The sequence below is a fragment of the Lissotriton helveticus genome, chromosome 7 (genome assembly GCF_964261635.1).
Source record: "Lissotriton helveticus chromosome 7, aLisHel1.1, whole genome shotgun sequence".
NCBI classification, from domain to species: Eukaryota; Metazoa; Chordata; class Amphibia; order Caudata; family Salamandridae; genus Lissotriton; species Lissotriton helveticus.
The window spans coordinates 1,863,381,836-1,863,408,994 of NC_136068.1; the positions used below are offsets into that span (position 1 = coordinate 1,863,381,836).

Sequence of the window (27,159 nt, forward strand, 5' to 3'; positions counted from 1 at the left end):
CAATAAACTGCATCTGTTGGACTAGGTGATGGCCTGGGATCAGGCCGGGCAATCGGGCAGGGAGGAAGAGGTTACCAAAAAGGGCCTGTTCTGTGGGTAGGATGAAAGAGCGAGGGGACAGGGGTTCAGCACGGAGACAGGGTCGTGTTTAGAGGTGCGTTTATGGCCCGAGCAGGAGAGACCGGGGGCTGTCGGGGCGTGGGGGAATACTCGCAAGGCTGGGGAGTGGGGGAGAGAGAGAGAGAGAGACGTAGGTTATTGGCAGTGGGCAGAGAGGTCATAACGCACAAAATGGCTACTATCTATGTTCGTGATGGGGCCTAAAAGGGGACAAGATGGCAGGGCCACTGTTACGTGACTTTCGCTTTACCTTCAACAGTGGCGAGGGTGAACACAAATGAACGCCGCTTATGTACATATACATTGTCATTTTCCACAGTCGCCGCTTTTTAACATAAGTTAGGTCATTTGCGTGTTTATCATAGCTGACGGGGTGTACATATAGTCGTGTGTTGTCAATGGAATAGCGTTTGTCAACACTGGTGGATTTGCATATAATCGTGCGCAGTTGATGCGACATACGAGGTGGAATACATATAAATTTACATTTGTCGTATTTAAAAAGTGACCGATGAAACATTTTACAGGCAAAAAGTGGTTGAGGGAGGAATTTAGTCCAATACAAGCAATTAGTCAAGGGGGGGTGTAGAAAGTTCCGAACCAAAGGGGAGTCTTTGTCACAGTGTCTTTTTTTTTGTTTGTTTGGTAGTGAGTCATCACTGGTAGGCTCTGGTAGTTCGTTTTCTTTCGTTGGCGCTGTTGAGCACCGGCGGTGGAGCTATAGGTCCAGCTCGGATCCTCCTTTACACGTCGTAGGGTGTGATCTGTCCTCTGCTGTTAGACCACAGTCCTGTTTCCTAACTAATCTTTTTAAGGGTGCCTCATGCTGGGCACCTGCATTTCTTTCTCCTTTCGCGGCAAACCCTATTCTACCTAAATGCTGTTCTTTTTCTCTGAGTCAAAAATCCACGTGAAAAAGGAAAAGAGAGAGGTTTTGTCGGATAATCGGGGGAAGAGAGGGCGGAGTGGGGCCATATCTTTGGGACAAACCAAGGGAGCAAAGGGTGATGCGCAGGCAGGTCCATCAATCGGGCTCAAAGGGGCGGGGACTTCTGGCACGCGTGGGTCAACAAGTAGAGGGTTTCAAAGCAGCTCTCCGTTCCTTCATTTTCTGCGTTTGAGAGTGGTGCATCGTCCCGCGTCCCGTTGCTCTGCGGCTCCATCTTAGGTCGAGGTCACACGAGCCTCATGATCTGTGGCCAGGCTGTGCGTCACGTCCAGCCCCTCTCCTCCGGTGACTGTGTATCCTTGAAAGGGTACAAAACAGGTTTTAGCGAACTGGCAAGAGAAGGCATTTATACATTTCAATTCCGTCCCAGATCTAGGTAGTTGGGGGTACGTTTCATCGGTCACGGTCAGGAGTTATCACTGTGGAGCATGTATACAGGCATGTCTACTGAGTTTGTACTAAGTCTATTTGGCGTTCATTCATGACGTATGTGGCTCTCTGACCCTAGGCCTGGCAGTCTTCTATCAACATGAGAGAGGGGGATAGTGGCTAAACATTCTTTTCTCGGGGGCGGGGCAACAGTTAATCGGGGTCATCCGTTATACTTCGTGTTATGGAGCTGGGGCCATTCGGGAGAAAACGGGGACGTTTGGACATCCGTACTTGGGTGCAGCGGGGTGGGGCAATCTGGGCATTGTTTCTAACGAGCTGAGAACAGAAAGCCACTGACATATAGTCCTCCTGTAAGGAGGCCAGATTAGGGGACTTCAGTCGTCTAACCTGTCCTTTCCTTCATAGCCAATTCAAGTTCCATCATTTTACAGAAAGGAGAGGTAGTAATATGGCAAATTACAATTGGTTTGGTTTCTGTCAATTTGCCGAACACCTTTGTGTTCGAAAACCAATTAGGCTCGTGCCGGCGGGGCACAACGTTACCACACAAAGGAAGAGGGAACAGGGGGGACCCTTGGAGGGAGAGTCGTCCGCATTTTAAATGAACTATTCGGTACACGTACAACATGAAGAGAGAGAAAAAGAGAGAGAGTGGGAGAGAAACGTGTACAATAATAGGCCATTTAATGCGCACACAACACAAAACAATAGGGTCACGTTATATAGAAACACAGACTGAGGGACAACGTAAATCCATATACTACGTACACATGAATTCAGGCGGGGCTACATTGATTATATGCAGAACTCAAGACAAAACATAGAACAGTACTTGGCCAAATATTTTCCTCCTGCATGCTGCGCATCCTTAGTATCCTATTTAATTCGTTTGGCTGTCTTTGCTGTTGGCCTCTGTTGCAAATACTTACACTTTCGTCAATTGTTCGGGAACTAACCTGGTCGAGCTAGTACTTACGGTGGGATCTTAGGATCGTTTTTAGCAAATGGGCATCCAGGCTGAGGCAACGGGGGGTGTCAGTCGGGGGAACAATGGGCAGTTTCGAGTTTCACGTCTATGAGGGTGCAAGTGGGAGGTGGTAAATCTTAGACATTTGATAATTTTCTTAGTCTTCCAGGAGGAGGGTACTTGGGTAAACCTCACCCTGAAATAGTCCTGAACCTTCCCCTATTTAGTTACCGTATGAACCTACTCGTAGGTGCACGTCATTCTTGGTTGCATTGTTCGTCGTGTATAGGTGCCATGCTCAGACCCCTTTTTCCCCATTCCAACGGTCGCTCGTTCATCACTCAAGTCGTACGAAAACATCTCTCTTATCGAGTCAACGCGTGCAACGTATATCCAGTCGAGTTATACACATCCGGTCATACACGCGTCCATTCATATCACCCAAAGTCGTCATGTCCTTAGGGGCAGTCCCCATGGATAATGTATCATTTGTCCCCGCGGAACCATGGCGTGTTGCTTGGGTCTTCTCCATTCTTTAGTCGATGTTCCGATGTGACCTGCAGAAAGAAGGGGAAAAAGAAGGGGTGGGGGCAGCGTTTTAAGGCACATCCGCGCGCATAAACCCAAAAGGCTTTTACTTACCACGTATTCGACCTATCTCCGCCGGGTGCAGTCCCTTCCATCTCGGCGTTTTAAGCCCAGAGGGACTGGTAGTGCGGGAGGCATAATCATTGATGGACTTCACATTGCATAGATTGCCCACGTGTGGTATTGCGGATCTTGTGTAGGGGGGGTGTCGAAACAAAAGGGTAGTCAGTGTAAAGTGGGGGTGAACTCGTGTTCTCCTTCGAGGAGGCGGGGTGGTCTACAGTGGTACCGGGTCTGGTTTAGGGGCATCTGAAACAATTTCCCTGAGATATGTGGCATACAAAGTAAAACAGAACATCGGGACCTTTATCGATTGCCTTACGTTGCACAAAAGTAAAAAAAAAACACACGCAACAAACTTGGACCATTCACATTTTCAATATTTCTGGGTACTTTGCTTTTTAACCTTTCAGTAATCGACTTGCTTTATTACGCCTGTATTTTACGTAGCTCGGAAACAATGGCTATGTATTCGAACTTACCAATCCAAGAGCTACGACTATTTTAGTTTTTCCCAAAATCTTTATTTAAAAAATGTTTACGTACAAATGCAGGCCTACAACCACGTGGGCCAGCCACGGAGCAGACTGGCACTTTACATGAGGGCATATTGATCTGAGGAAAACATAACTGAGTCGGTGGTCGTTTTATTTCATCAAGGTACGATAAGTGCAATAAAATCATATCGAGAATTCATTGTGGGCAAGTACCATCAGTGTCAAAAAAATTTGAACTTTCAATAATACTGTAATCAATGATGCGTCAGAACTTAATATCAATTCATTGTCCGAATGTTCAAGCAATACTCATCCCCTCCCGCCATGTGCTTCAAAAACTGCATACATATCTCATGATATCAAGTCTGAGCATCCGGAACACAACGGGGAGTTGCGAGTTTCGTTTGTACCGGTGCCATTTTGGGTGGGGTCAGGCGGGTCCAAGTATAGTCAAAATGTCTCCACCAACTCGGGGTTGGACCAGAATCTCTTTCGGCAGTCCAGAAGTTCCGTTAAGGGGCAACAGAAGGGACCGGTGACATGAACCATCAATCAAAGAAAAGGGAGGGGGCAACAATTTTTCCTACCGGTCATACTGGTGTTCCACCGGAACTGATCAAATCAGTAGTCTGCAGGATTTTTGGTCATTCAAACTGAGGCTGGCGTCAGCATGAGAGCGCCAATGTTTCGTGGCTACGTCTTGGTCGTTCTGCGGGCAATCATGGCAGCCATTTCCCATCGGGGGGCGGTCGGGGGCCCGCGGAGGTCGAGGGCCCTCCGCAGTTCTCGTAGAATCTTCAAAGCTGAGGAGAACGCATCTGGACGGGGGTCCATTTTCTGGTTGACAGGCGACCAGGCCAACTTTTCACGCCAGGCCTATACCTGCAAAGCCGACCGCCATTTTTAGGAGCTCTGCAGCTACCGGCAGTCACTGGGTCAAATGAGCAGACGGACTCCAGCCTGCCGGGCGAGGCGTCGTTGCACCGCCACAGTGGACGAGACCCTGCTGGGTGAGTGGAGCGTCGCTGTACCGCAAGAGTGGACGAACCCTTTGCCGGGTGCGTGGAGTGTCGCTGCACCGCAAGAGTGGACAAACCCTTTGCCGGGTGCGTGGAGCGTTGGGGGTGCAGCTGAGGGGCCTCCACCTGGGGAGGCGGGAGAGGCTCGTCCGTGCCGCCTCTCCCTCCCAGTGCACCCCACGGCGTCTCGCTGACATTTGTTATGGCCGGACCAGGCGATGAAGAAGGGGGGGGTCGGAGGCATAAGCAAGACATCCCCCCCCCGTGGCCTGCAAGGCGCCGGAAGAAGAAGAGAATGGGAAGACCAGTACATTCCGGGCTGGGCCATTCACCCCACGGCTTCTCCGGCTGATGGCCAGCTGAGTAATGGTCTTCCCCCCCCAGGCCGCCGCCGACGGCTTTTGTAGATTTTCTGACGCCCAAAAACCTACTAGAAAGTAGCCCAAAGTAGCCCAACATTGCTACTTTGGGGAAGGAGGGACAGGAACGGCGTCAAGCAGACGGTGAAATGCATTGTGGGTTTGTTGTTGCAGCCGTTTGCCATGTAAATAGTTGTTTAATATATTTTTGTTCAAATAAAAACGTTTTAACCTGTTACTTTGCTATAGTGTTGTATATTTCTAATATTTGCCTAGGGTTTGTCGTTAATTGGGCAGGGTGGGTGGTGGAGCCGAGATTTCTTGAAGTCATAGCGTCGAGTTCGGCTCTTCTCACTAGTTTCATATTTCCTGAGGGGTTGTTCCTAATGCTTCCATTTCAGTGAGGTCGAAAAGAGATCTCATCAGTGGCCTACTGATTTTACTCAATTCTTTTTGTTTTTCCTAACGATTTTTATGTTCTTTTATTTGCTAGCACGATACAGCGGCTAATCCGCATTTTTCTTTATACATGTCCTTTTTATTAGGGGTGTCCTCCGGTGGAGCTAGATGGTCTACCTCTAATAAATGGTCCGGGCTGAACCAACTACTGAGCAATGGGGAGGAGATAGGCATGACGGGTTACAATGGGGACAAAAGTCAGCACTACCTATCCTTCACTACTTTGCGGAGACTAGATAGAATATTTCTATTCTACAGTATTCGCAAATAGGGAATACCCAAAGAGAGAACCAATTCCAAACAGTCAAGTTCGGACAAACAATCAATCAATCAAATGAGCAATAAAATAGGCGCGACGGGTTACAACGGGGGCAAAAGCCTGCGCTACCTACCCTTCACTATCTGCAAAGAGAGAGATCTTCCTGTTCCTCTCTGTTTGTAGGCAGAGAAGATCCTTTCCGAGAACCAATTCCGAACGATCAATGTTCGGTCAAACAATCAATCAGTGGGGGATAAAAATAGGCACAACGGATTACAACGGGGGCAAAGGCCTGCGTTACCTATCCTTCACTATCTGCAAAGACTAAACAGAGTATGGCGACTCTGTGCTTGTTTGCAAATAGAGAATGATCCAAAGAGAACCAATTCCAAAACAATAAATGCTTGGATAACAATCAATCAAATGGAGAGGGAAATAGGTGCGACGGGTTACAACGGGGGCAAAAGCCTGCGCTTCCCACCCTTCACTATCTGCAAAGGGAGAATACTCCTATCCTTCCCCGTTTGTAGACAGAGAATCTCTCAGGACAAAACAATCAAAATGCGTAATACTAGTATTTTCCAATGACAATCAAACAATCAATTCGCAATTTGTCGTGTTTACACGACCTTACCCGGACCGTATGGACAGTTTCTCGTCTTCCGTTTCCAGCGCCCGATCGTCCTCTATTCTCCGTAATTGCTGTGGCACTCCTGATGGTTCCCAGTCAGGACCGTAGATCACTCGAGAGAGGTCTGTTCGGAACCAGTGAAGTTCGGATGATCGGCTGCCAGACAAGGGTCTATCGGGCAGGAGCTCTTCCCGATCGTTGCAGTCGTTCACTCTGTCGTTGGGACCTCTCTCACTGGATCCACGTGTCGCTGATGGGCCCCACGTTTGGGACGCCAATTGATGAAAAAGGGTTCAGGCAGATCAGGTCGTTTTACCCCTTTTCTAGGTTTGCCCGGCGTTAGCCGCTTCTCACCCAACTCACGATTACCAAATAAAGAGGCAGGCGCTGGAGACTGGAAGGCAGGAAACAGGAGTTTATTTCCGACGGAACAGAACACGTCAAATCAGACAACAGGGTATCTTCTCGAGGTGCTCTAACAAGTTTCTCTACGGCTCTGTCTTTTATACACAGGTTTATGATGTACAAACATTCCTTATTGTAATAAAGACACTTTGAAGTACGAAAAGGCCAACGGAACGGGTGCTTCTGTGAGCTGTTGAAACTGTATTTACTGGGGCCTGTGCACTTCGTTTTTTGGCCAGCAGGGGGAGTAAAGCTTTATTCAATCAGTATTGTTAGATTTCGAGTTAGTGAAGCCTTTACCTGCTGAAGTCCAAAGTTGTGGATTGAGCCTGTCTGTCTCCTAGGAGATTCTGAACAGGAGCAAGCAGCTGCCCAAACCCCGCCCCCAGGCCAGCAGACCATTGGCTATTCAGCTACCAGGCAAGTCTGAGCCCTCCCCTCACACCAGCCCAGGCCCCTAAGGCCTTGCTGGGTGCACCCCAAATCATTCTCCTCCATCTTGTGAGTTGCAGCCTACATGTGGCCCAGATTGCAGTGAGCAGAGTCCAGGACGTGGTAAGGAGACAGACTAGTGCTGTCTCTTCCCAAGACAAAAAAGCGGTTTAAAAAACGATTTTCACTTTCTGTGCTTACTGTCTATGCCTGTGGTTGTTACAGTTTAAAAATTGTAGTTTTAGCCTGCCTGTAATTGCATATTTTATCACCTGTGTTGTGTTTTAAATGTGTGGTTTTCCCTGCCCATGATTGCCTTCATTTAGTGTGTTGAATTGTGGGATTTGCAGTCCAACCTCTGTAGTTTGCCCCTCTAATTCCTTGGTGATAAATCAGTTTTCCCTCCAAATTTCACCTTTGCTCTGTGCTTAGGCCTGTGCGCTCAAACAGTGCACCCCCAGCCTCCATTTTGTGTTCACAAGCCAGTGAGGCCAGCCCCCCTGCCTCCGCCCTGCCCCCCTCCCAGCAACAGGGATTTTCTACATCAGAGGGTGCTTCTGTGAGCTGTTGAAACTGTATTTACTGGGGCCTGTGCACTTCGTTTTTTGGCCAGCAGGGGGAGTAAAGCTTTATTCAATCAGTATTGTTAGATTTCGAGTTAGTGAAGCCTTTACCTGCTGAAGTCCAAAGTTGTGGATTGAGCCTGTCTGTCTCCTAGGAGATTCTGAACAGGAGCAAGCAGCTGCCCAAACCCCGCCCCCAGGCCAGCAGACCATTGGCTATTCAGCTACCAGGCAAGTCTGAGCCCTCCCCTCACACCAGCCCAGGCCCCTAAGGCCTTGCTGGGTGCACCCCAAATCATTCTCCTCCATCTTGTGAGTTGCAGCCTACATGTGGCCCAGATTGCATCCAGGAAGTGGTAAGGAGACAGACTAGTGCTGTCTCTTCCCAAGACAAAAAAGCTGTTTAAAAAACGATTTTCACTTTCTGTGCTTACTGTCTATGCCTGTGGTTGTTACAGTTTAAAAATTGTAGTTTTAGCCTGCCTGTAATTGCATATTTTATCACCTGTGTTGTGTTTTAAATGTGTGGTTTTCCCTGCCCATGATTGCCTTCATTTAGTGTGTTGAATTGTGGGATTTGCAGTCCAACCTCTGTAGTTTGCCCCTCTAATTCCTTGGTGACAAATCAGTTTTCCCTCCAAATTTCTCCTTTGCTCTGTGCTTAGGCCTGTGTGCTCAAACAGTGCACCCCCAGCCTCCATTTTGTGTTCACAAGCCAGTGAGGCCAGCCCCCCTGCCTCCCCACTCCCCCCCTCCCAGCAACAGGGATTTTCTACATCAGAGGGTGCTTCTGTGAGCTGTTGAAACTGTATTTACTGGGGCCTGTGCACTTCGTTTTTTGGCCAGCAGGGGGAGTAAAGCTTTATTCAATCAGTATTGTTAGATTTCGAGTTAGTGAAGCCTTTACCTGCTGAAGTCCAAAGTTGTGGATTGAGCCTGTCTGTCTCCTAGGAGATTCTGATTGGATGCCTAGTACCCACACAAGCACCCTTGCCCCATGATGCAAAGGTGTCTGCATTGTAGGAATGATTGTTTTTGTGCAGTAAGGACACCTTCCTGCGCAAAAACAATCAATGGAAGTGTTTTCCTAATTCTATGTGAGCTACAGAATGCAGCACACTTTGAGAAAAAAACTAGGAGAAATAAAAGTATTTCCCCTTGTTGTGCCTACCTGGGGATACATAGGCTTTTAGCACATTACCAGTTTACAAGACCTTGTTTATCTAGGGAGGCGTCAACATCCATTGGTTTTGAGTTGGAACACATACCGCAATGCCAATGGAATGCTTCTTTGATGTAGAATAAGGCAACACAGCTACTTGTGCTGCTTTGCCTTACTCCATATATACGAGGCCATGAAAAACCATGTAAAGTGGTTTTGCGTGGCCTTGTTAATATGGCTCTGGGTTTTACACTGCCGTGGTCTTGTAAATATGGGTCTGCACTTTACGCCCCTGCTGAGTGAAACAAGTGGTGCAGCGGTGGCACAGGCTCGTTGTAAATATTCCCCCTATTGCTTCTAAGTGCAATTCTATAGTTTATTCTACAAAAATTCATAACTCAAGTGCTACTTATTGGATTTGGATATTTGTTGTTTTGGTCTTGTTTTATTTATTAAATTAAAAGCAATTTTTCTTAACTTGGTGTGGAATCTTTTTGTGTGATATTTCCACTGTTTTACTCTTTGAAGTGTTGCACAAATACTTTACATTTAGCATCTTAAGTTAAATCCAACTGCTCTGTGCCAAGCTACCATATGGTGAGCACACCATAATTAATTAATTTATTTTTGTTTAGTTTTATATGGCGCAAACTTGACCCGAAGATATCAGATATCAGAACGCTTTATATGAGCACCAGTTGCGTTACAGACGGACACATTTATTTTTGTTAGGCGTGCATTTTAGGGTGTGTTTGTGACTTAATCCCTGACTAGGATTGTGATTACTGTTTGACCAGGGATTCCACCCAAGTCAACTAGGAACCCACATTTTTAACAGTAACATACAGAGGGAAAGGGACCTGGAAACGTTTTTGGTAAACAGCCCTAATACGCTCAAGAATCTGGTGCTTCTTTACCAAAATAACAGTTTCCTCTTTGAGAAAACGGGGGAGAGTAGGCAGTAAACCCCTGAACGACTGCCTACTTCTCCTGAGGCTGCTAACATGATTCCCAATGAGGAAGGAGTTCCATTGACATCTCCTGTGAGGAGGTGACATCTGGTCAATGTTTTGTACCTTGAAATTGTTTGTACAAAAAATTGACACATGTCATACTGAATAGCAATTTAGAAGAAAACCTCCTTTCCTCTACATACCAAACTGTGTTTCAGTATGGATTGCAAAACTCATTTTACAAGTTGGAATAACATTTTCAGACTGGGTTTTGTACATTGAAAATAGAAATTTTGATTTTCAAACCCTGTGATTTTGCAATTGCAAAATTGCTGAATACATGTTGACCAACATTACACAGGCCATGAGCAGAAAATCAAACAAGAGGTTTTAATCAACAGGTCTTAACAACATTTTAGATAAAGATATTTTTTTCTTATATGTACATTGGTTATCAGAAATAAATCAGTAAAGTGAGGTTCACGGTGTGTAGCCATGCCTCAACAATGTGACAGATATTAAACACAGTTCACTCTTTAGCCTATACTGGGTACAAAAAAAAAAATATGATTAATCAAAATATATTGATTGTGAATACAAAACTGAAAACTTGCATAAGTTGGTGTCCCAAATTATTGATATTAATGATGAACCATGCAACATTCTCATGAGTGAGTCTCATTAATAGTCTTCAAATGTTTTGACCATAAAAAATTAAACACAGACTTTCAGGTCCCACAGTTCATGCCTTAGGTTTCCTAAGGGCTTTTTTAAACTCTGTGTTTTTCAGACTATATATAATAGGGTTACATAGTGGAGCAATAGCAATGTACACCAAAGACATGAGTTTGTCATCGTACTTTGAATATTTTGATGTTGGTCGCATGTATGTAAAACAGAGGGATCCATAGTATAAAATGACCACAGTGAGATGAGAGGCACAGGTTGAGAAAGTCTTTTGCCTTCCCTGTTTGGATTGTATTTTCAAGATGGAAGAGATGATGTTGAGGTAAGATGCAGCAATGAACATAAAAGGCACCAATGCTACTATAGCTCCAAGGGCGTAGGTAAGCATCTCAATATTTTGAGTATTTGTACACGAAAGTTTCAATAAAGCTGACAAATCACAGAAGAAGTGGTTGATTGCATGAGAACCACAGTAGTTAAGCCTAGACATGAGTATGGTGTGAGGTATTGCATTCAGAAGTCCAAATAACCATGTTCCTGCAGCCAGCAACATGCACAAAGTCCTGTTTATGATGGTTGAGTAACGTAGCGGATTGCAAATTGCCATGTAACGATCAAAAGCCATGACTGCGAGGAGGATAAGTTCTGTAGATACCAGATCAAAGAAGCCATACATTTGCAATAGACATTCTGAGTAAGAAATGTGTATGCCAACCAGAAAGACGTTGGCTAGCATTTTAGGAAAAATTATTGATGTGTAAATAATGTCTAGGCAAGACAAATTTGTGAGGAAGAAATACATTGGTGTGTGCAAGTGTATGTTAGAATGGACTATTGCTATGATTAGAAAGTTACCAACCAGAGTCACTATATAAATCAGCAACAAGCAAACAAATAGAGGAATTTGCAATTGCTGGAGATCCCTAAATCCCAGAATTAAGAACTCATTTTTCAAGGTCAGATTTTCTTCTTCCATTTCTCCGTGTTGGAGTTTGGTATCCAAGTGCAAACTGCAGACAAAGAGCCGAGTCGTGTCAGTATACACACTCTACTGTTGTGGGAGAAAATGAAGCCTGGGTGGATAAGAGGCATTAATTACAACTTTTAACTGAGGCAGCTTGTTGAATTGTGAATGGAAAATCTACAGAGAACCCCCACATGGTCATTGATAGACATTAATTGGAAAAAACAAAACACACATTAATCTAATGTGTTGGAGTATTTATCTCATTTCACATTTCATGAGCTCATTTTTACTTTCAATTTTAGGATAATCTAATCCATTTGGTGGAGACAAAACAGATATGTACAACAAATAAAAATAGGTTGAATATTACATGAAACGATTTGAAAAAGTTCTTTAAAGATCCAGTATTTACTTGACTCAGTAAGGTATTGATAATAAGTCCAAATTATTATTATTTTTTTTTAAATGGCCGGGTCCAGAGGGAGAGGGTCCCTGGGGCCAAAGGAGGGGTGCCCCCTCCTGTAATTAAATAAAAATGATCATGTGTTCTAGAGCTCAGCCTTTCATCCTTTAGGAGCAGGCAACCATGCTTCTACATCAGTTTAGCAATTTTAGACGTTATACTACTGCTTAATTTGCGCAGGGGTCTACACACAGATCGGTGAGTGTAATGATGCTATGGAGCAAGCCCACATTAACGGACAGCTCAGTATGAAGAGAGCCTGCTGCAGAGACCACGTGTTCTAGCGCTCAGCCATTCATCTTTTAGGAGCAGGCAACCATGCTGCTACATCAGTTTGGCAATTTTAGACTTTGAACTACTGCTTACTTTGCGCCAGGGTCTACCAGTGGGCACTTGGGCCTTAATCATTAGCACTTGCTCTTTGGGCGTGCTGTGTAACAGACTTCTTAGGGAATATGCTGTTTCTCTTTTATAACACACAACACACTAAACCGGCAAGTGTAATGATGCTAAGGCAGAAACCCAAATGGACGGGCAGCTCAGTATGAAGAGAGCCTGCTGCAAATACCACGTGTTCTAGCACTCAGCCTTTCATCTTTTAGGAGCAGGCAACCATGATGCTACATCAGTTTGGCTATTTTAGACTTTAAACTACTGCTTAATTTGCACCGGTTTCTTTCAGTACACACATGGGCACTTAATCATTAACACTTGCTTTTTGGGTGTGCTGTGTAACCGAGTTGTTAAGGAATAGGCTGTTTATCTTTTATAACACACAACTCACAAACCAGCAAGTGTAATGATGCTAAGGCACAAGTCGGCACGGACAGACACCTCAGTGTGAAGAGAGCCTGTTGCAGAGACCAGATGTTCTAGCACTCAGCCTTTCATGTTTTAGGAGCAGGCAACCATGCTGCTACATCAGTTTGGCAATTTTAGACTTTGAACTACTGCTTAATTTGCATCTGGGTCTACCAGTGCACACATGGGCACTCAATCACTAGCACTTGCTCTTTGGGTGTGCTGTGTAACAGACTTGTTAGGGAATATGCTGTTTCTCTTTTATAACACACAACACACAAACCAGTGAGTGTAATCATGCTAAGGTAGAAGTCCACATGGACGGACAGCTCAGTGTGAAGAGAGCCTTCTGCAGACACCACATGTTCTAGTGCTCAGCCTTTCATCTTTTAGGAGCAGGCAACCATGCTGCAACATCAGTTTGGCAATTTGAGACTTTAAACTTCTGCTTAATTTGCACCTGGGTCTACCAGTGAACACATGGCCAATTAATCATTAGCACTTGCTCTTTGAGCTTGCTGTGTAACAGACTCATTAGATAGCATGCTTTTTCTGTTTTATAACACACAACATACAAAGTGGTGAGTGTGATGATACTAAGGCTCAAGCCCACATGGACGAACAGTTCACTGTGAAGAGAGCCTGCTGCAGAGACGACGTGTTCTAGTGCTCAGCCTTTCATCTTTTAGCAGCAGGCAACCAAGCTGCTACATCAGTTTGGCAATTTTAGACTTTAAACTACTGCTTAATTTGCACCAGGGCCTATCAGTGCGCAATGGGCATTTAATCATTAGCACATGTTCTTTGGGTGTGCTGTGTAACAGACTCATTAGGGAATATGCTGTTTTTGTTTCATAACACACAACAGACAAACCGGCCAGTGTAATGATGCTAAGGTACAAGCCCACATGGACGGACAGCTCACTGTGAAGAGAGCTGTTGCAGAGACCAAGTGTTCTAGCGCTCTTACTTTCACTTTTAGGAGCAGGCAACCAAGCTGCTACATCAGTTTGGCAATTTTAGACTTTAAACTACTGCTTAATTTGCACCAGGGCCTACCAGTGCGCAATGGGCATTTAATCATCAGCACTTGTTCTTTGGGTGTGCTGTGTAACAGACTCATTAGAGAATATGCTGTTTTTGTTTTATAACACACAACAGACAAACCGGCCAGTGTAATGATGCTAAGACACAAGCCCACATGGACGAACAGCTCACTGTGAAGAGAGCATGTTGCAGAGACCACGTGTTCTAGTGCTCAGCCTTTCATGTTTTAGGAGCCGGCAACCATGCTGCTACATCAGTTTGGCAATTTTAGACTTTAAACTACTGCTTAATTTGCACCGGGATCTACCAGTGCGCACATGTGCACTGATCATTAGCAATTGCTCTTTGGGCGTGCTGTGTAAAAGACTCATTAGGGAATATGATGTATATGTTTTATAGCTCACAACACCCAAACCGGCGAGGGTAATGATGCTAAGGCACAAGCCCACATGCACCGACAGCTCAGTGTGAAGAGAGCCTGCTGCAGAGAACACATGTTCTAGTGCTCAGCCTTTCAACTTTTAGGAGCAGGCAACCATGCTGCTACATCAGTTTGGCAATTTTAGACTTTAAAGTACTGCTTAATGTGTGCTGACTGTCTCCTAGTGCACACATGGCACTTCATAATTAGCACTTGCTCTTTGGGCGTGCTCTGTAACAGACTTGTTAGGAAATATGTTGTTTTTCTTTGATAATACAAAACACACAAACCGGCGAGTGTAATGATGCTATGGCACAAGCCCACATGTACGGACAGCTCAGGTTGAAGAGAGCCTGCTACAGAGACCACATGTTCTAGCGCTCAGCCTTTCATCTTTTAGGAGCAGGACGCCATGTTGCCACATCATTTATACAATTTTAGACTTTAAGCTACTGCTTAATTTGCGCCGGCGTCTTCCAGTACGCACATGGGCACTTAATCATTAACACTTCCTCTTTGGGCATGCTTTGTAACAGACTCGTTAGGGAATATGCTGTTTCTGTTTTCTAACACAAAACACACAAACCAACGAATCTAATTTTGCTAAGGCACAAGACCACATGGATGGACAGCTGAGTGTGAAGAGAGGCTTCTGCAGAGACCATGGGTTCTAGCGCTCAGCCTTTCATCTTTTAGGAGCAGGGAACCATACTGCTACATCAGTTTGGAAATTTTAGACTTTAAACTACTGCTACAGCTCAGTGTGAAAAGAGCATGCTGCAGAGACCACATGTTCTAGCTCTCAGCCTTTTATCTTTTTGGAGCAGTAACCATGCTGCTACATCAGTTTGGCAAGAGTAGACTTTAAACTACTGCTTAATTTGCGCAGGTGTCTACCAGTGCACATGGACACTTAATCATTAGCACTTTCTCTTTAGGTGTGCTGTGTAACAGACTCATTAGGGAATATGCTGTTTCTCTTTTATAACACACCACACACAAACCGGCGAGTCTAACCTTGCTTAGGTACAAGCCCACATGGATGGACAGCTGAGTGCGAAGAGAGGCTTCTGCAGAGACCACGGGTTCTAACGCTCAGCCTTTCAGCTTTTAGGAGAAGGGAACCATACTGCTACATCAGTTTGGCAATTTTAGACTTTAAACTACTGCTTAATTTGCGGCGGGGTCTATCAGTGCGCACACGGGCACTTAATCATTAGCACTTGTTCTTTGGGGTGCTGTGTAACAGACTTGTTAGGGAATATGCTGTTTTTGTTTTATAACACATGCACTCCTCCAATCACTCAGGCACTACTCCTCCACTCATGCAATGAGTTAGGCACTACTCATGCACTGCCCCAATCAACCACGGACTACCCATATAATCTTCTAATCACCTATACACTACTTATTCACTCCTTCAATTAACCATCCAGTAGACATGCACTCCTCAAATCACCCTGGCACTAGTCATGCACTTATGCAATTACCCAGGCATTACCTATGCACTCATGCATCACTCAGGCACTACCCATGCACTCATGCAATCACCCAGTCACTATCTATACACTCATGCAATTATTCAGGTATTACCCATAAACCTGTACAATCACCCTGGCATTACCCATGCACTTATAAAATCACTCAAGCAATACCCATGCACTTACAAAAACACTCCTCCAATCAGCCAGGCACTATTTGTGCACTGATGTAAGATCGCAGGGACTACCCATATAGTGGGTCAATACTGGATAGTGGATATACTTATCAACCAGTATTAATTGAAATGGAAACAGAATACCACTTATGCTAAGCATATTATTTAATAGGCGGCTCAAATAAAACCTGCAAACAAGATCAATTAAAAGAATACGTAATAAAATAAAAAATGGGTTGATATTTAAAGTGTGGTACCTAATGTTAAAAGCGCTGCAGTTGTCTTAAGCCAATTCTATTTCTGATAATTTGGGATTTTCTAAGCCCCACAAATAAAACTAGTGATATCAGAGCAACACAATTGCGATTCTAATCATAATCAATCAATCAATCAGTCAGTCAATCAATCAGGGGACATAAGCGCGTACTCACCCGTGAGGGTCTCAAGGCACTAGGGGAGGGGGGTCCGCCGGTCCGTTTAGCCAAAGAGCCAGGTCTTGAGGGTCTTCCTGAAGGTGTTCAGGGATAGAGCGGGTCTGATGTCTGTCGGTAGCTCGTTACAGGTTTTGGCTGCCAAGTGAGAGAATGATAATCCGCCTTCTCTGGCTCTGTGGATGCGCGGGGTTTCTGCCAGTGCGAGGTTGGGAGATCGGAGGTTTCTTTTCGGTACGTGAAAGTTCATTCTGTCGTTGAGATATTTGGGTCCGTTGTTGTGTAGGCATTTGTGTACGTGGTAGAGGATTTTGAAGGTGACTTTTCTCCATGGGGAGCCAGTGGAGCTTTAACGTGTGTTGGCTGATGTGTTCATACTGGGGGATGACAAGGACGAGTCTGGCGGTGTTGTTCTGTAGAGTCTGGAGTTTGTGGAGTAGGGATTTGTTAATGCCGGCGTAGAGGGTGTTTCCATAGTCTAGTCTGCTGGTGATGAGTGCGTGGGTGACTGTATTCCTTGACTCGGGGGATCCATTTGAAGGTCTTGCGGAGTATGCAGAGGGTGTTGAAGCAGCTGGATGTGACGGCGTTGACTTGTCAGTTCATGGTGAGTGATGAGTCGAGTGTGATGCCGAGGTTCTTGGCATGGTCTGAGGGAATTGGCGGGATTCCGAGGGCAGTTGGCCACCAGGTGTTGGCCCATGTTGATGGGGTAGTTTCAAGGAAGGGGATTTTTGTCTTCTCGGCATTGAGTTTAAGGCAGCTGTTGTTCATCCAGACTGCTACATTTTGCATTCCTTTCTGGAAATTTAGTTTGGCGGTGCGGAAGTCTCGGGTGAGAGAGAGGATGAGCTGGGTGTCGTCGGCGTAGTATATGATGTTGAGGTTGTGTTGTCGGATGATGGCTGTGAGGTGGGCCATGTAGATGTTGAAGAGGGTCGGGCTCAATGATGACTCCTGTGGGACTCTGCAGGTGTTTTCCTTCGGCTGACCCAGGACCATCTCGCCTTCAGGAAACAACTCAAGACCTGGCTGTTCGAGCAGTAGCATACCCCTCCCCCAAGCGCCTTGAGACCCTCCCGGGTGAGTAGTGCGCTATACAAATGGCATGATTGATTGTCTGTTGACTGCAGAGACGCCAAGAAGACTGCAAGTAAGAGAATGCATCTTTTGAATTTTCCATGAGAATAGGCGCAGGCTCCAACATCCTGTGTTTAATGTACTAAAATTTACAACTTGAGTGAAATGCAGAATATTTCTTCTTTTTACTTATGGTCGCAAAAGAAAAATCAGCTATTTCCTGGTTCTTCTGTACCATGAACCGGCCTTTCTTTATGGTGACTAAAATATCTTGTCTTGCTTGGAGGTGACTCAAAAAGAGGGCATCAATTATCCTCCACAGAGTGGGACCTGGTTCTGTGTGTTCATTGAAAATCAAGTGATTGGGAGAAATAGTTAGTAAGGAAGGACATCACATTTTCTTTCTGAATTTTCATGCACCTCATAAAAGACCAAATGGGTTGCATCTTCAGCGGGCTTCAAGTTATAGGATTTTCTTATGAAGTAACTTAAGTCCGGACAACAATCAAAGGTGTTGATTAGGTGGTTCTCAATCTGTTGTAGCTTTTTCTTTGATAAAGAAGACAATGCCAAGTCACACTGTTTTACCTTCTTTTGATAATCCACAAATCTTTCAACTCGCAGAGTTGACCAAAAGTTGAACAGCTGTGATTTTCTTCATTATTCCTTCCAGTGTCACCGCTGGAATTTTCCAGTTGTAAGGTGTTGCTGCATCTTAAACGTAGAGTACCTCTGAACAGGACAATTATCTGGAAGACCTCTATAAAGGTATTCATTGAGATAGTCATATCAGCACTTTCCTATAAGTCATTAAGAGGTCATCAATAGTGAAGTTCAATGAGGGGGCACCAAATGTATGAACTAGATCTGTTAGAAATGAGAAATGGGAGAGGGAGGGTCAGCAGGGCATCACCAAAATCGAGGCTTGAGAATAGCATGCTGGCGCACAAGGCACAAAGTTATGCCTCAAGGCCTCAATACCGTCAAAAAAACTTGATTAAATTAAATTTTGCAATGGATGGTGAAGAGATGGTTCACAGTTTATTTGCTCCAATCCAGGTCAAAAGACTGGCTAGTCTTGCAGGCGGTCTAAGCAATAGTCTAAGTAGTTTTTGTTCCCAGTCCTATAGCATACCAATGCAGAACTGTAAAGAGAGTGAATGTAGAAGATACATTGTACAGCCTATAGAATTTATGGGTGGTTAGTTTACATTTCCCAGCAGTGTAAGTTGTTGGAATCCACATTTTTTCTGGTACCGTGGTATGGAATCAAAATTGCTGCTTTTTATGATTGGTGCTGACTCCTCAGGACCCAAAAAGTCACATAAGTACAGGCCAAAGGTTGTAAACCAGATGGAAAGACACGTTAGCTAAGCAAGACAGTGTAGACTGGGAAGCTGCCAATGGATAAAAGGATATGAATACTGTGCATTTACCATGGGTCCAGACATTTGAATGGAAGGGTAAGGCCATTAAAGCTCAATAGCAGGGGCACCGCCGAGTGAGTGGATCTGGAAGATGGTTGGTAAGTGCAAGAAAGGATGCTCCGGACTGCAAATGTAGTCTTTCCCCAGGCTGCACCTTTTTCCAGTTTTAGTAAGGCAGTCGTCTTGTGAGGCGGTACTGGAGTGGTTAGAGTTGTACAGCACGGGAGTTATCTTAATAATCGGTGTCTCGTGCAAGACAACGAATCATAGAAGTCTGCTCTGATGATGTTGTGTGGCAGGGCTGCAAAGTTGACTCTGGGGCCCTGATTTACAAAGCCCTCTTGTAGCCATTGCATCATACAAGCTGGTGCAAGGAATCAAAGAGCTTCAGTAAGATTTACAAAGCCAAGCAGAGCCAGCTTCTGAAACTCTGCATGGCTTAGTAAATCTGGAGTAATGCAAGGCAGTGCAAGCGTCTGCCTTTTTGTTATTCTGTCCTGGGGAGAGGTTCCTTGGGTGGAGCGTGGGTGTTCTCACTCATCTACCCATGGACTGTGGCACATTCCCAGATTTACAAAGAGGATTCAATCTGGGAATGAGCCAAAATGTTACGCCTTCCCAGGTGAGGCATGATGAGAAGAGATATGTTTCTTTCTCCTCATGTGTTCCTCTTTTTAAGTGTGCTGGAGGCTGCACTCAGTGTGACAACGCAGATAGAGGGTTGGAATGTGCCCTATCTTAACCAATATGATGCATTCCTGCCCTCTCCCTGGCAAGCAAAACAGTGCAGCAAGTTCCTTTGCTGTGTTGCCTGACTTGTTAGCAAATCTGCCCCAACTGTCCTCAAAACTCTAAATATTGCCATGCTCTGGAGAGCTTCACAGGGACACTGCCTTCTTTCAAGCAGCCAACCCTGCACCCAGAGCCTCTTTTGCTTTCTATTCTGTTGCTTGTGGAATGTCAGGATATAAGACTTTTCCTTGGCTGGGATGTCCAATTTCTGGCATGTTCCCCTGAGGTGCATTGCATGATACAAAGAGGAGAACTGCTATTCACCCTGATAGAAATTATTGACCTTCAAGCATAGGAAAATGCTCTACCAACAGTTCACTATGAAGGGCCAATACGTTATGTAGGATATTTACACACAGTCACTAATACCTTGTAAGTCACAGGCTAACTTTATATTGGGGGGTTTCTACTTGTTCCCAAAATAAAACAACTCCTTGCTTTGGTAATTGTGCAAAGCAGATATATAAGATAATAGATTGATATTTGATTTGAATGAATGAATCCATTTCTCCAATAAGCTAAAGTATAATGATGAATTGAGGCATGTTAGATTTGGCATCCTTAGAGTGGTCTTACCCCAGACACATTTTTCCTGCTTACCTCCTCTATTTACTGACTCTTTTTGTTAGCCTTATGACACTTATCACTCTAACACTGCTAACCTGTAATAAAGTGGTTGTGCTTCTTCCCATAACCATAGTTTATTTGATGTATCCACAACTGGCTCTTTCAATTTACCTATCAGTCCCTACAATAGTGCACTACATGTGCACACGGCCTGAAAATTAAATACTACTGGTGGACCTGCAGCACTGATTGTGCCAAATACACAAATAGCCCGTTAGACATGTGCAGGTTATGCTGCCACTTCGACTTGGCATTTAAAACCCCTTTCCAAGCCTTACACTACCCATTTATTACACATAGGTCACCCCCAGGTAGCCCTGTGTAGACCATAGGTCCGGGTGCTATGTAACTAAATGGAATGACATGTACTTTTATGGTTTGCATGTCGTGGTACTGAAAAACTCCCAAACTTGTTTTTCGCTATTGAGAGGTCAACCCATCTCATGGGTTAACATTAGGAATGTATTATTACATGAAATAAACAGTAATTCATAATTGAGAGAAGGTAAGGATGTCAGGTTTAGTACAGATGGAAAGGTATCCAAAAATCCTCTCTAATTGTGAAAGGGAATTTGTAGTTACCATTCTGAAAATGCCCCTTTTATAAAGCTGGATAATTTCCTGCTCTTATCTCATTGGTGCCTGCTGCCTGTCTCAGATCACTGGCTATGCTGGATGACACTCAGTTCACTCTGTGTATTCTCACTTGATAGTTCCATACAAAGGAAGGGCTGGGTATGACTTCATGCATCGTCCTGCGAGGAAGGAGGTGAGGGGCTCGCACCTGAATAGGTTGTGCTCTGACCACACACATAAGTCTGCAAAAACCCTTGTAGTGAGTCTGGAGCAAGGGCAGGATGAAGGTACCTGTGTGCACTTCAAAGACTCTCTTTGAAGTCACCCCTACATCAAAGGCACAACTGAGTAGGAGTAGTGAACCTCTGACCCTACCAACTCAGAAGATTTCTGTACTTGAAACCTCTCGTTGACAAGAAGAAGGGCTTCTATGCTGAAGATTGCTGTGGGCTGGACTGCTGCTCTGGAAGACTGCTGCCTAGTTATGTTCGCTGCTGCTTGCTTGCTCCCTCTGACTGCCCCAGAAAGTCTCTAGCTTACGGCCTCACTTTCTTTAAATACTCAGAGAACACCAGAGTCTTTTAACCCTGCTGCTGTGCATGGGTCATTGGAAGTGATTCCAGGCACTTGCTCTAGCAAAATTACTTCATTATCTGCTGTGGCTAGCAGAATTGACACATTGCTGGTGAAGTGGTAGCAGAATAGGCACATTGCACTTGGGGACCAGTACCACTGCATTGACAGCCTCAGTGCTGCCACCACAGAAGGAGAATAGCCACATCCCTTCAACAGGACTAGAAAAACCTGACACATTGGCTACAGACGCAGCGAAGAGACAACTGCATCAATGATACCACTGAGGACGATCAACACAATCCCTTCAACAAGTAGAGAGAAACCTGGAGTATTACCTTCGGAATCCACTCATTGTGGCTCCGAAGCTCGTCTTCAGAAAATGGTGCATCGCCATCAACACATGAAGAAAATTAACGCATCTCTTCAATTGCAGGGGTGATATCGACACATCCTGGATTTCATGATTGCGACACCAACTAATGTACTTTTGTTCAGTGGGCCCTTCGTGGGTCCTGTACCCTGCCTGTGAAGCTGGCCTGAAATATTGACTTTTTCCTGGCCCTGCGTAACTAGATGACCCCTTAAAGGGCTATTTGCTTCTAAGTGCTAGAACTCCATTTGATCTATAAAACTTTATATCTCATTTTCCACCTATTAGATTTTTGTCACTTTTGTCTTGTTTTATTCATAAAATCATATTGTATTTTCCTTAACTAGTGTGGATTATTTTTGTGGTGTTTTTCCAGTTTTACTGTTGTTATATTGCACAAATACATCACGCAGTGTTTCTTAAGTTAAGCCAGCCCGCTCTGTGCCAATCTACAAGAGGGTGAGCACAGGTTAATTTTAAGTGTGTATCATTTACACTTACTACGACTGTGGTTCCTGATTGTACAGCATGCATACCCTGCAACCAGAAACTCAATTTCTAACAAGAAAGTTTCCATAAAGCAGAACACAAAAATGTTAAAATTGTTTGTCCATAAATATATGTACATGATTTATATAAAATATTGCATTTAAAGACATTTTTCAGAAAACTTGCTTTTAGTTACAAAGTGCCCAATGTATGAAAAGAGTGGACAATAACAGTAGACCAAATTGCTAACTAACAAAATCAGACCAGGCCAGTGGCAGGACTACATCTCCCAGGCTCCCTTGCAGCTCTGTACTGACCACTTTTGCTGGGAGGCGGCTACTTAAACCCTAAACCACAATTAAGGTGCTACAAGTCCCCGCAACCCTGGACATAAAATTGGGCCTAGGGCAGGACTTCATCTCCCAGGCTTCCCTGGTGCTTTGTGCTGACCACTTCTGGTGGGAACCGGGTACTGAACCCCGAGGAGAATTAAAGCTGTCAAAAGCCCTGTTGCTGGGATTCTGCTTGGAGCAGAACTGTGCCTTGGGAGAACAGGACATGAGAATGTAGGGGCTAAGTCTCTCTATCACGAGTACATGTAGGCCCAAATCTCAGTAGGTCACATTGCCTCACCTGAGCTCCTAACCATTCCAGAGTAGCAGGTGATTTTGGTGAACCTAGAACATGAACCTCTAGTCCCCAAGGGAACCGAGGAACCAGATGATCACCTTTTATTTCTTACTCATGCATGTTCATAGTAAACAAAAGAAAGACACAAAGGAAGTTTACAATATATTTATTGTAAGTATTGTAGTATATTTTGAAGCCAGGTTGCTGCGATAAGTAGAGAAATACAGCAGAGAAATGTAATCAACATTCCGAGAAGGCTGTGAACAATGAACAACCCAACCATGGCAACAACCATATATATCTAGGTCTACCCTCCCTTTATAAGAACAAGGACATATTAGTGATCTCTGGGATTAGCGGCAGACCCCATGCCTGGTCTGTGTAGTTAGGTGGTCCGCATTATAGGTGTAAACTCAGTTTACTCAAGTCTGCTGCCTCCCTTTTAGGACTGGTCTCTCTACTGTAATTATCTGGAGGGGGCAAACATGGTTTATGTGATAAAAACTACGGTGTTAGAAACCTGTAGCTGTGCTACCATATTTATTTTAAAATGTTAGGAGATTTGCTGACTTGGCACAAGAAAACAATACACCGATTCCCAGGAGTCACTGAATAACAAATATTATGTGCAGAGCATTTTTAAAATAATAAATAAACACAGAAAAGTCTCCACCCCAATTAAATCAAAACGGTGCTAATAAAGTCACCAGAGATACATTAATCGATCTTCATATATACAATACAGTTAACACCAAAAAAAGACATAAAAGCAAAAACAAATTTCCCCACAAAGTTAATTCAACTTCACACCCAGGCATACAGCATATATTCCACATTCACACAATAACATTTGTCCTTATCCTAAAGGACCCAGTCATTCAAACAGAGATAGAAAGATTGGTAAAGGCGGCAAACCACATAATTCATAAAAACCAAAAAGTATCCTTACTGGGCAAAATTTGTGTTTGCCCATTCGGAATCTGACCTCCTTGCAAGTTTCTCCAACATATGCCAGGCCGCATGGGCAGCAGACGCATAGATGGCATTAGCAATTGGTCATTTGTTTGAGTACTACCAATAGTTGTTAATTGAGACCTGGTCGGTGACCATGGCATTAGGGCATGCCTGGCAGGATTCACACCTGTGGTTACCAGTGATAGGGTTGGTGCCCGTGATAGATCTTTGGGTAAGGTGATTTTCCCTCATGTTCTTACCTCGAACTAAATAGTTTTTGAGGTTTTTATTCCTTTTGAAGGCAAAGATGGGTTTGCCTATGTTCTCTGTCTGGGTTCCAAGATTCAACAAATGCCATCCTCCGCGGACGCTGCCGCCGGTTGAAATCCTCCATCATCGGTAAATTCGTCCGACAGTTCTTTGATCCCGTCTTGACTTTGTTCCTTGCCCCCTTTAACGACATAGTGTGTTTTTGACTCTGTGCGTATTATTACTTTTATATAGATACTGCACTGTTGAGTGAGTCGATACGAAGGACCCGCCCGGAGTTCCTGACTGTTACTCCCTCTCATGTCCGTTTGAATTTCTCTTTGGAGAGGGACGCACATTTTTAATCCCGGGTAATTATGACTTTAATCTGGCCCGTTTTCTCTACCTAACGGAACCATTCCTTCTTTTAGTAGCCTTACCCTTTTGGCCTTGTGTTTCGATTAGCGATTCATCCCTTTCCCTCGTAAGGAGCCTCCCGAGACCCGTTCTGGCTTGTGGATCGTTTATGTCCTTCCGGATCACCACACGCTGTCCGGTTACCGTTTGAATTGTCCTATGCAACGCTAGCTGAGACGCCTTTTTCTATTGAGGTGAGCCCAATGTCCGCCTTCTGGGGCACCCTTGATTACTGGTTCCCCCTCTTTTTACTAATTTGACGCCTCGCTTATTTTGTTTAGACATCCCTGCTCCATTAGACCACGTCTCTAGACTTACTGAATCCGAAATGTTATCCAGCTTATGCACCCCTAGGTAATGTCTGCTTGACTCTATTTTTGACAATAATTATCTTTTCTTTAAAGAAACTTGTTAGTGTCTATTCAGGCTGAGCTCTGACCTCCTCGACATCTCCTCTTATCTAGTCTGTGATTCTCTTTTACTTATCTCGGTCTGACCTTGGGTTTACGGTACTCATCACTTTTTTGGAATATTTTCCATGCTCTCCACGTCTCTTTGTTGTCTATTACTTGTCTATTTCGGCTATTGAGCGATTCCATTTCTCTTTTTTCTCTTTTATCACATTGGTCCTATTATTCATCCTTGTTGAACTATTACATTGGTTTATGCTTTCGTCCTCCCTCCCTAAACCTTTGGTACATTGATGGCAATGTGCCTTACCTGACTTGATGTATCTGATCATAAAAAAGATACATGTGTTTTTTAATCTATTTGTATTAATATGTATGAAATTTTCAGATCTTCCCCACCTTGTTCTCCATGAAGATTTATGCCCTGAGGAAGGTGAGACCCGTAATAGGTCTGACACCGAAATGTACGTTGGCACTGACACTACAATTGAAAGAACTCGGCGGAGTTTACCACACATTTATGCTCTTCATTATTGATTTTGTCTTGACTTATTGATGTTTCTATCTTGTTGTTTTTTGGATTTCTGTTGATAATTTGGACATTATCTAACAATTTTCTCAATTATCCTGTTTGATATGAGCTTTGGAAATTATTAATTTTTCCCAGTAAGGATACTTTGTTTTTTTATGATTTATGTGGTTTGCCGCCTTTACCAATATTTCTATCTCTGTTTGAATGACTGGATCCTTTAGGATCAGGATGAATGTTATTGGGTGAATGTGGAATATATGCTGTATGCCTGGGTGTGAAGTTGAATGAACTTTGTGGGGAAATGTATTTTTGCTATTATGTCTTTTTTTGGTGTTAACTGTATTGTATATATGAAGATCGATTAAAAAACCTATTTATTGATTTAGTCCTTATAAACATGGTCTTTTGATTGTTTTCCCTAGGGAGGGAGATTGTATCTCTGGTGAATTTATTAGCACCGTTTTGATTTAATTGGGGTGGAGACTTTTCTGTGTTTCTTTATTGTTTCATTCCCCTGCATCTCCACCTTTATCCGTTTTCAGGGGCCCCCTTGTTGTATTGGAAAACATTTCTAAAATAATATCATGTCATAAAAGCAAATGCATTATGTGTGTTTGTGCAAAACAGAGACACCCAAAGACAGCAAATCCATGCAACTAAGGTAGAACAAAATTGGGCCCAAAAGATAAATCACCACAGACCCGCAGCACATAGGGACTCGAAGGAACAGAAGGCCACCATCCCTGTGTTTTGCATTCTCACATGGGAAATGTTTTTTTTAAATCAGTCTCTGTTTAATAAAGGAACCAGTGGTGTGTTACACAAAAGATTAAATCACGTTTGAGAACACATAAGGGGGAGAAGATAATTGTTCCCTAGACAACCATCAACTTCTTCCAAGATCCCCTGATTTGATTTTCAAAGGGGGTGCTATCCAATGTTAAAAGCTTCCCATTTCTGAAACCATTCCTTCCTTGAGGAGTCGGTGAAGTTGCAATTGTTGTGACCACAATTTGACTAGCAAACCTTTGCTAAATACTATTCTGTATAAAAAAAAGAGTAGGGAACCATCTTGGTTCCAAAGGAACCAAAACATGCTGCGTACTAATTGTGATTTGGAATGGATTGGTAGCCCTTGAGAGTTGGAAATGCTGATCCTACTTCCATAATGGGCACATAGTGAAAAGCCAATTTGCAATTGCAACTCCTGTGGGTATGAGACCACAAAATGGCTTTGTACATCTGGTCCATGGAGTCTCACACCATAGCAAGGTGTGAATTCATTTCCACATTTGAAATCAGTTCAGTTCTTGTTGGAAGACAGAAAGCCTAATGTTACCTGTTTATAAACCCTGTGCCTATCACTTTAATTTGAACTATTGCTGTATTTTTACAAAGCAGGATACAAACACATAGTGTATGCTTTTGTTTAAAAGGTTTATCTGTATTTGGGGCAGTAAAGTGTGTTGAAAACAGCTCATCTTCAAGGGTGTTTCTGTGGTGGTGTATTTTGTTGAGATTCATAAGATTCTCATATTGACATTTTGAGTCAAATTGTTGCCATTAAACTAAGCTTTTTTTCTCATGTTTCAAGGAAGTAAAATTGTAATCTTTTCTTTAGCCAAATAGCAGGGCCAGGATGAGAACCCAAAGCAGCCCTGGCAATTTTGTAGGACCAGCACTCCCCTGCATCCACCCAAGGGGAGGGGAAGCAGGGGATGCAAGTTTAAAGCACTGCTG

At 43.9% G+C, this 27,159-nt stretch overlaps 1 protein-coding gene across 1 annotated transcript in view; it reads right to left on the reverse strand.

Annotated features, from left to right (window-relative positions):
* Positions 1 to 10,558: 10,558 nt before the first annotated feature.
* The window catches only part of LOC144769781 (olfactory receptor 5V1-like), a 50,633-nt gene continuing 34,032 nt past the window's right edge, over positions 10,559 to 27,159 (reverse strand). The window contains exons 2-3 of the mRNA XM_078653966.1: positions 17,959 to 18,130; positions 10,559 to 11,513 (exon numbers count right to left, since the gene is read on the reverse strand). Of these exons, the coding sequence (XP_078510092.1) occupies positions 10,559 to 11,513; positions 17,959 to 18,130 (1,127 nt within the window). The remainder of the gene's footprint in view (positions 11,514 to 17,958; positions 18,131 to 27,159) is intronic.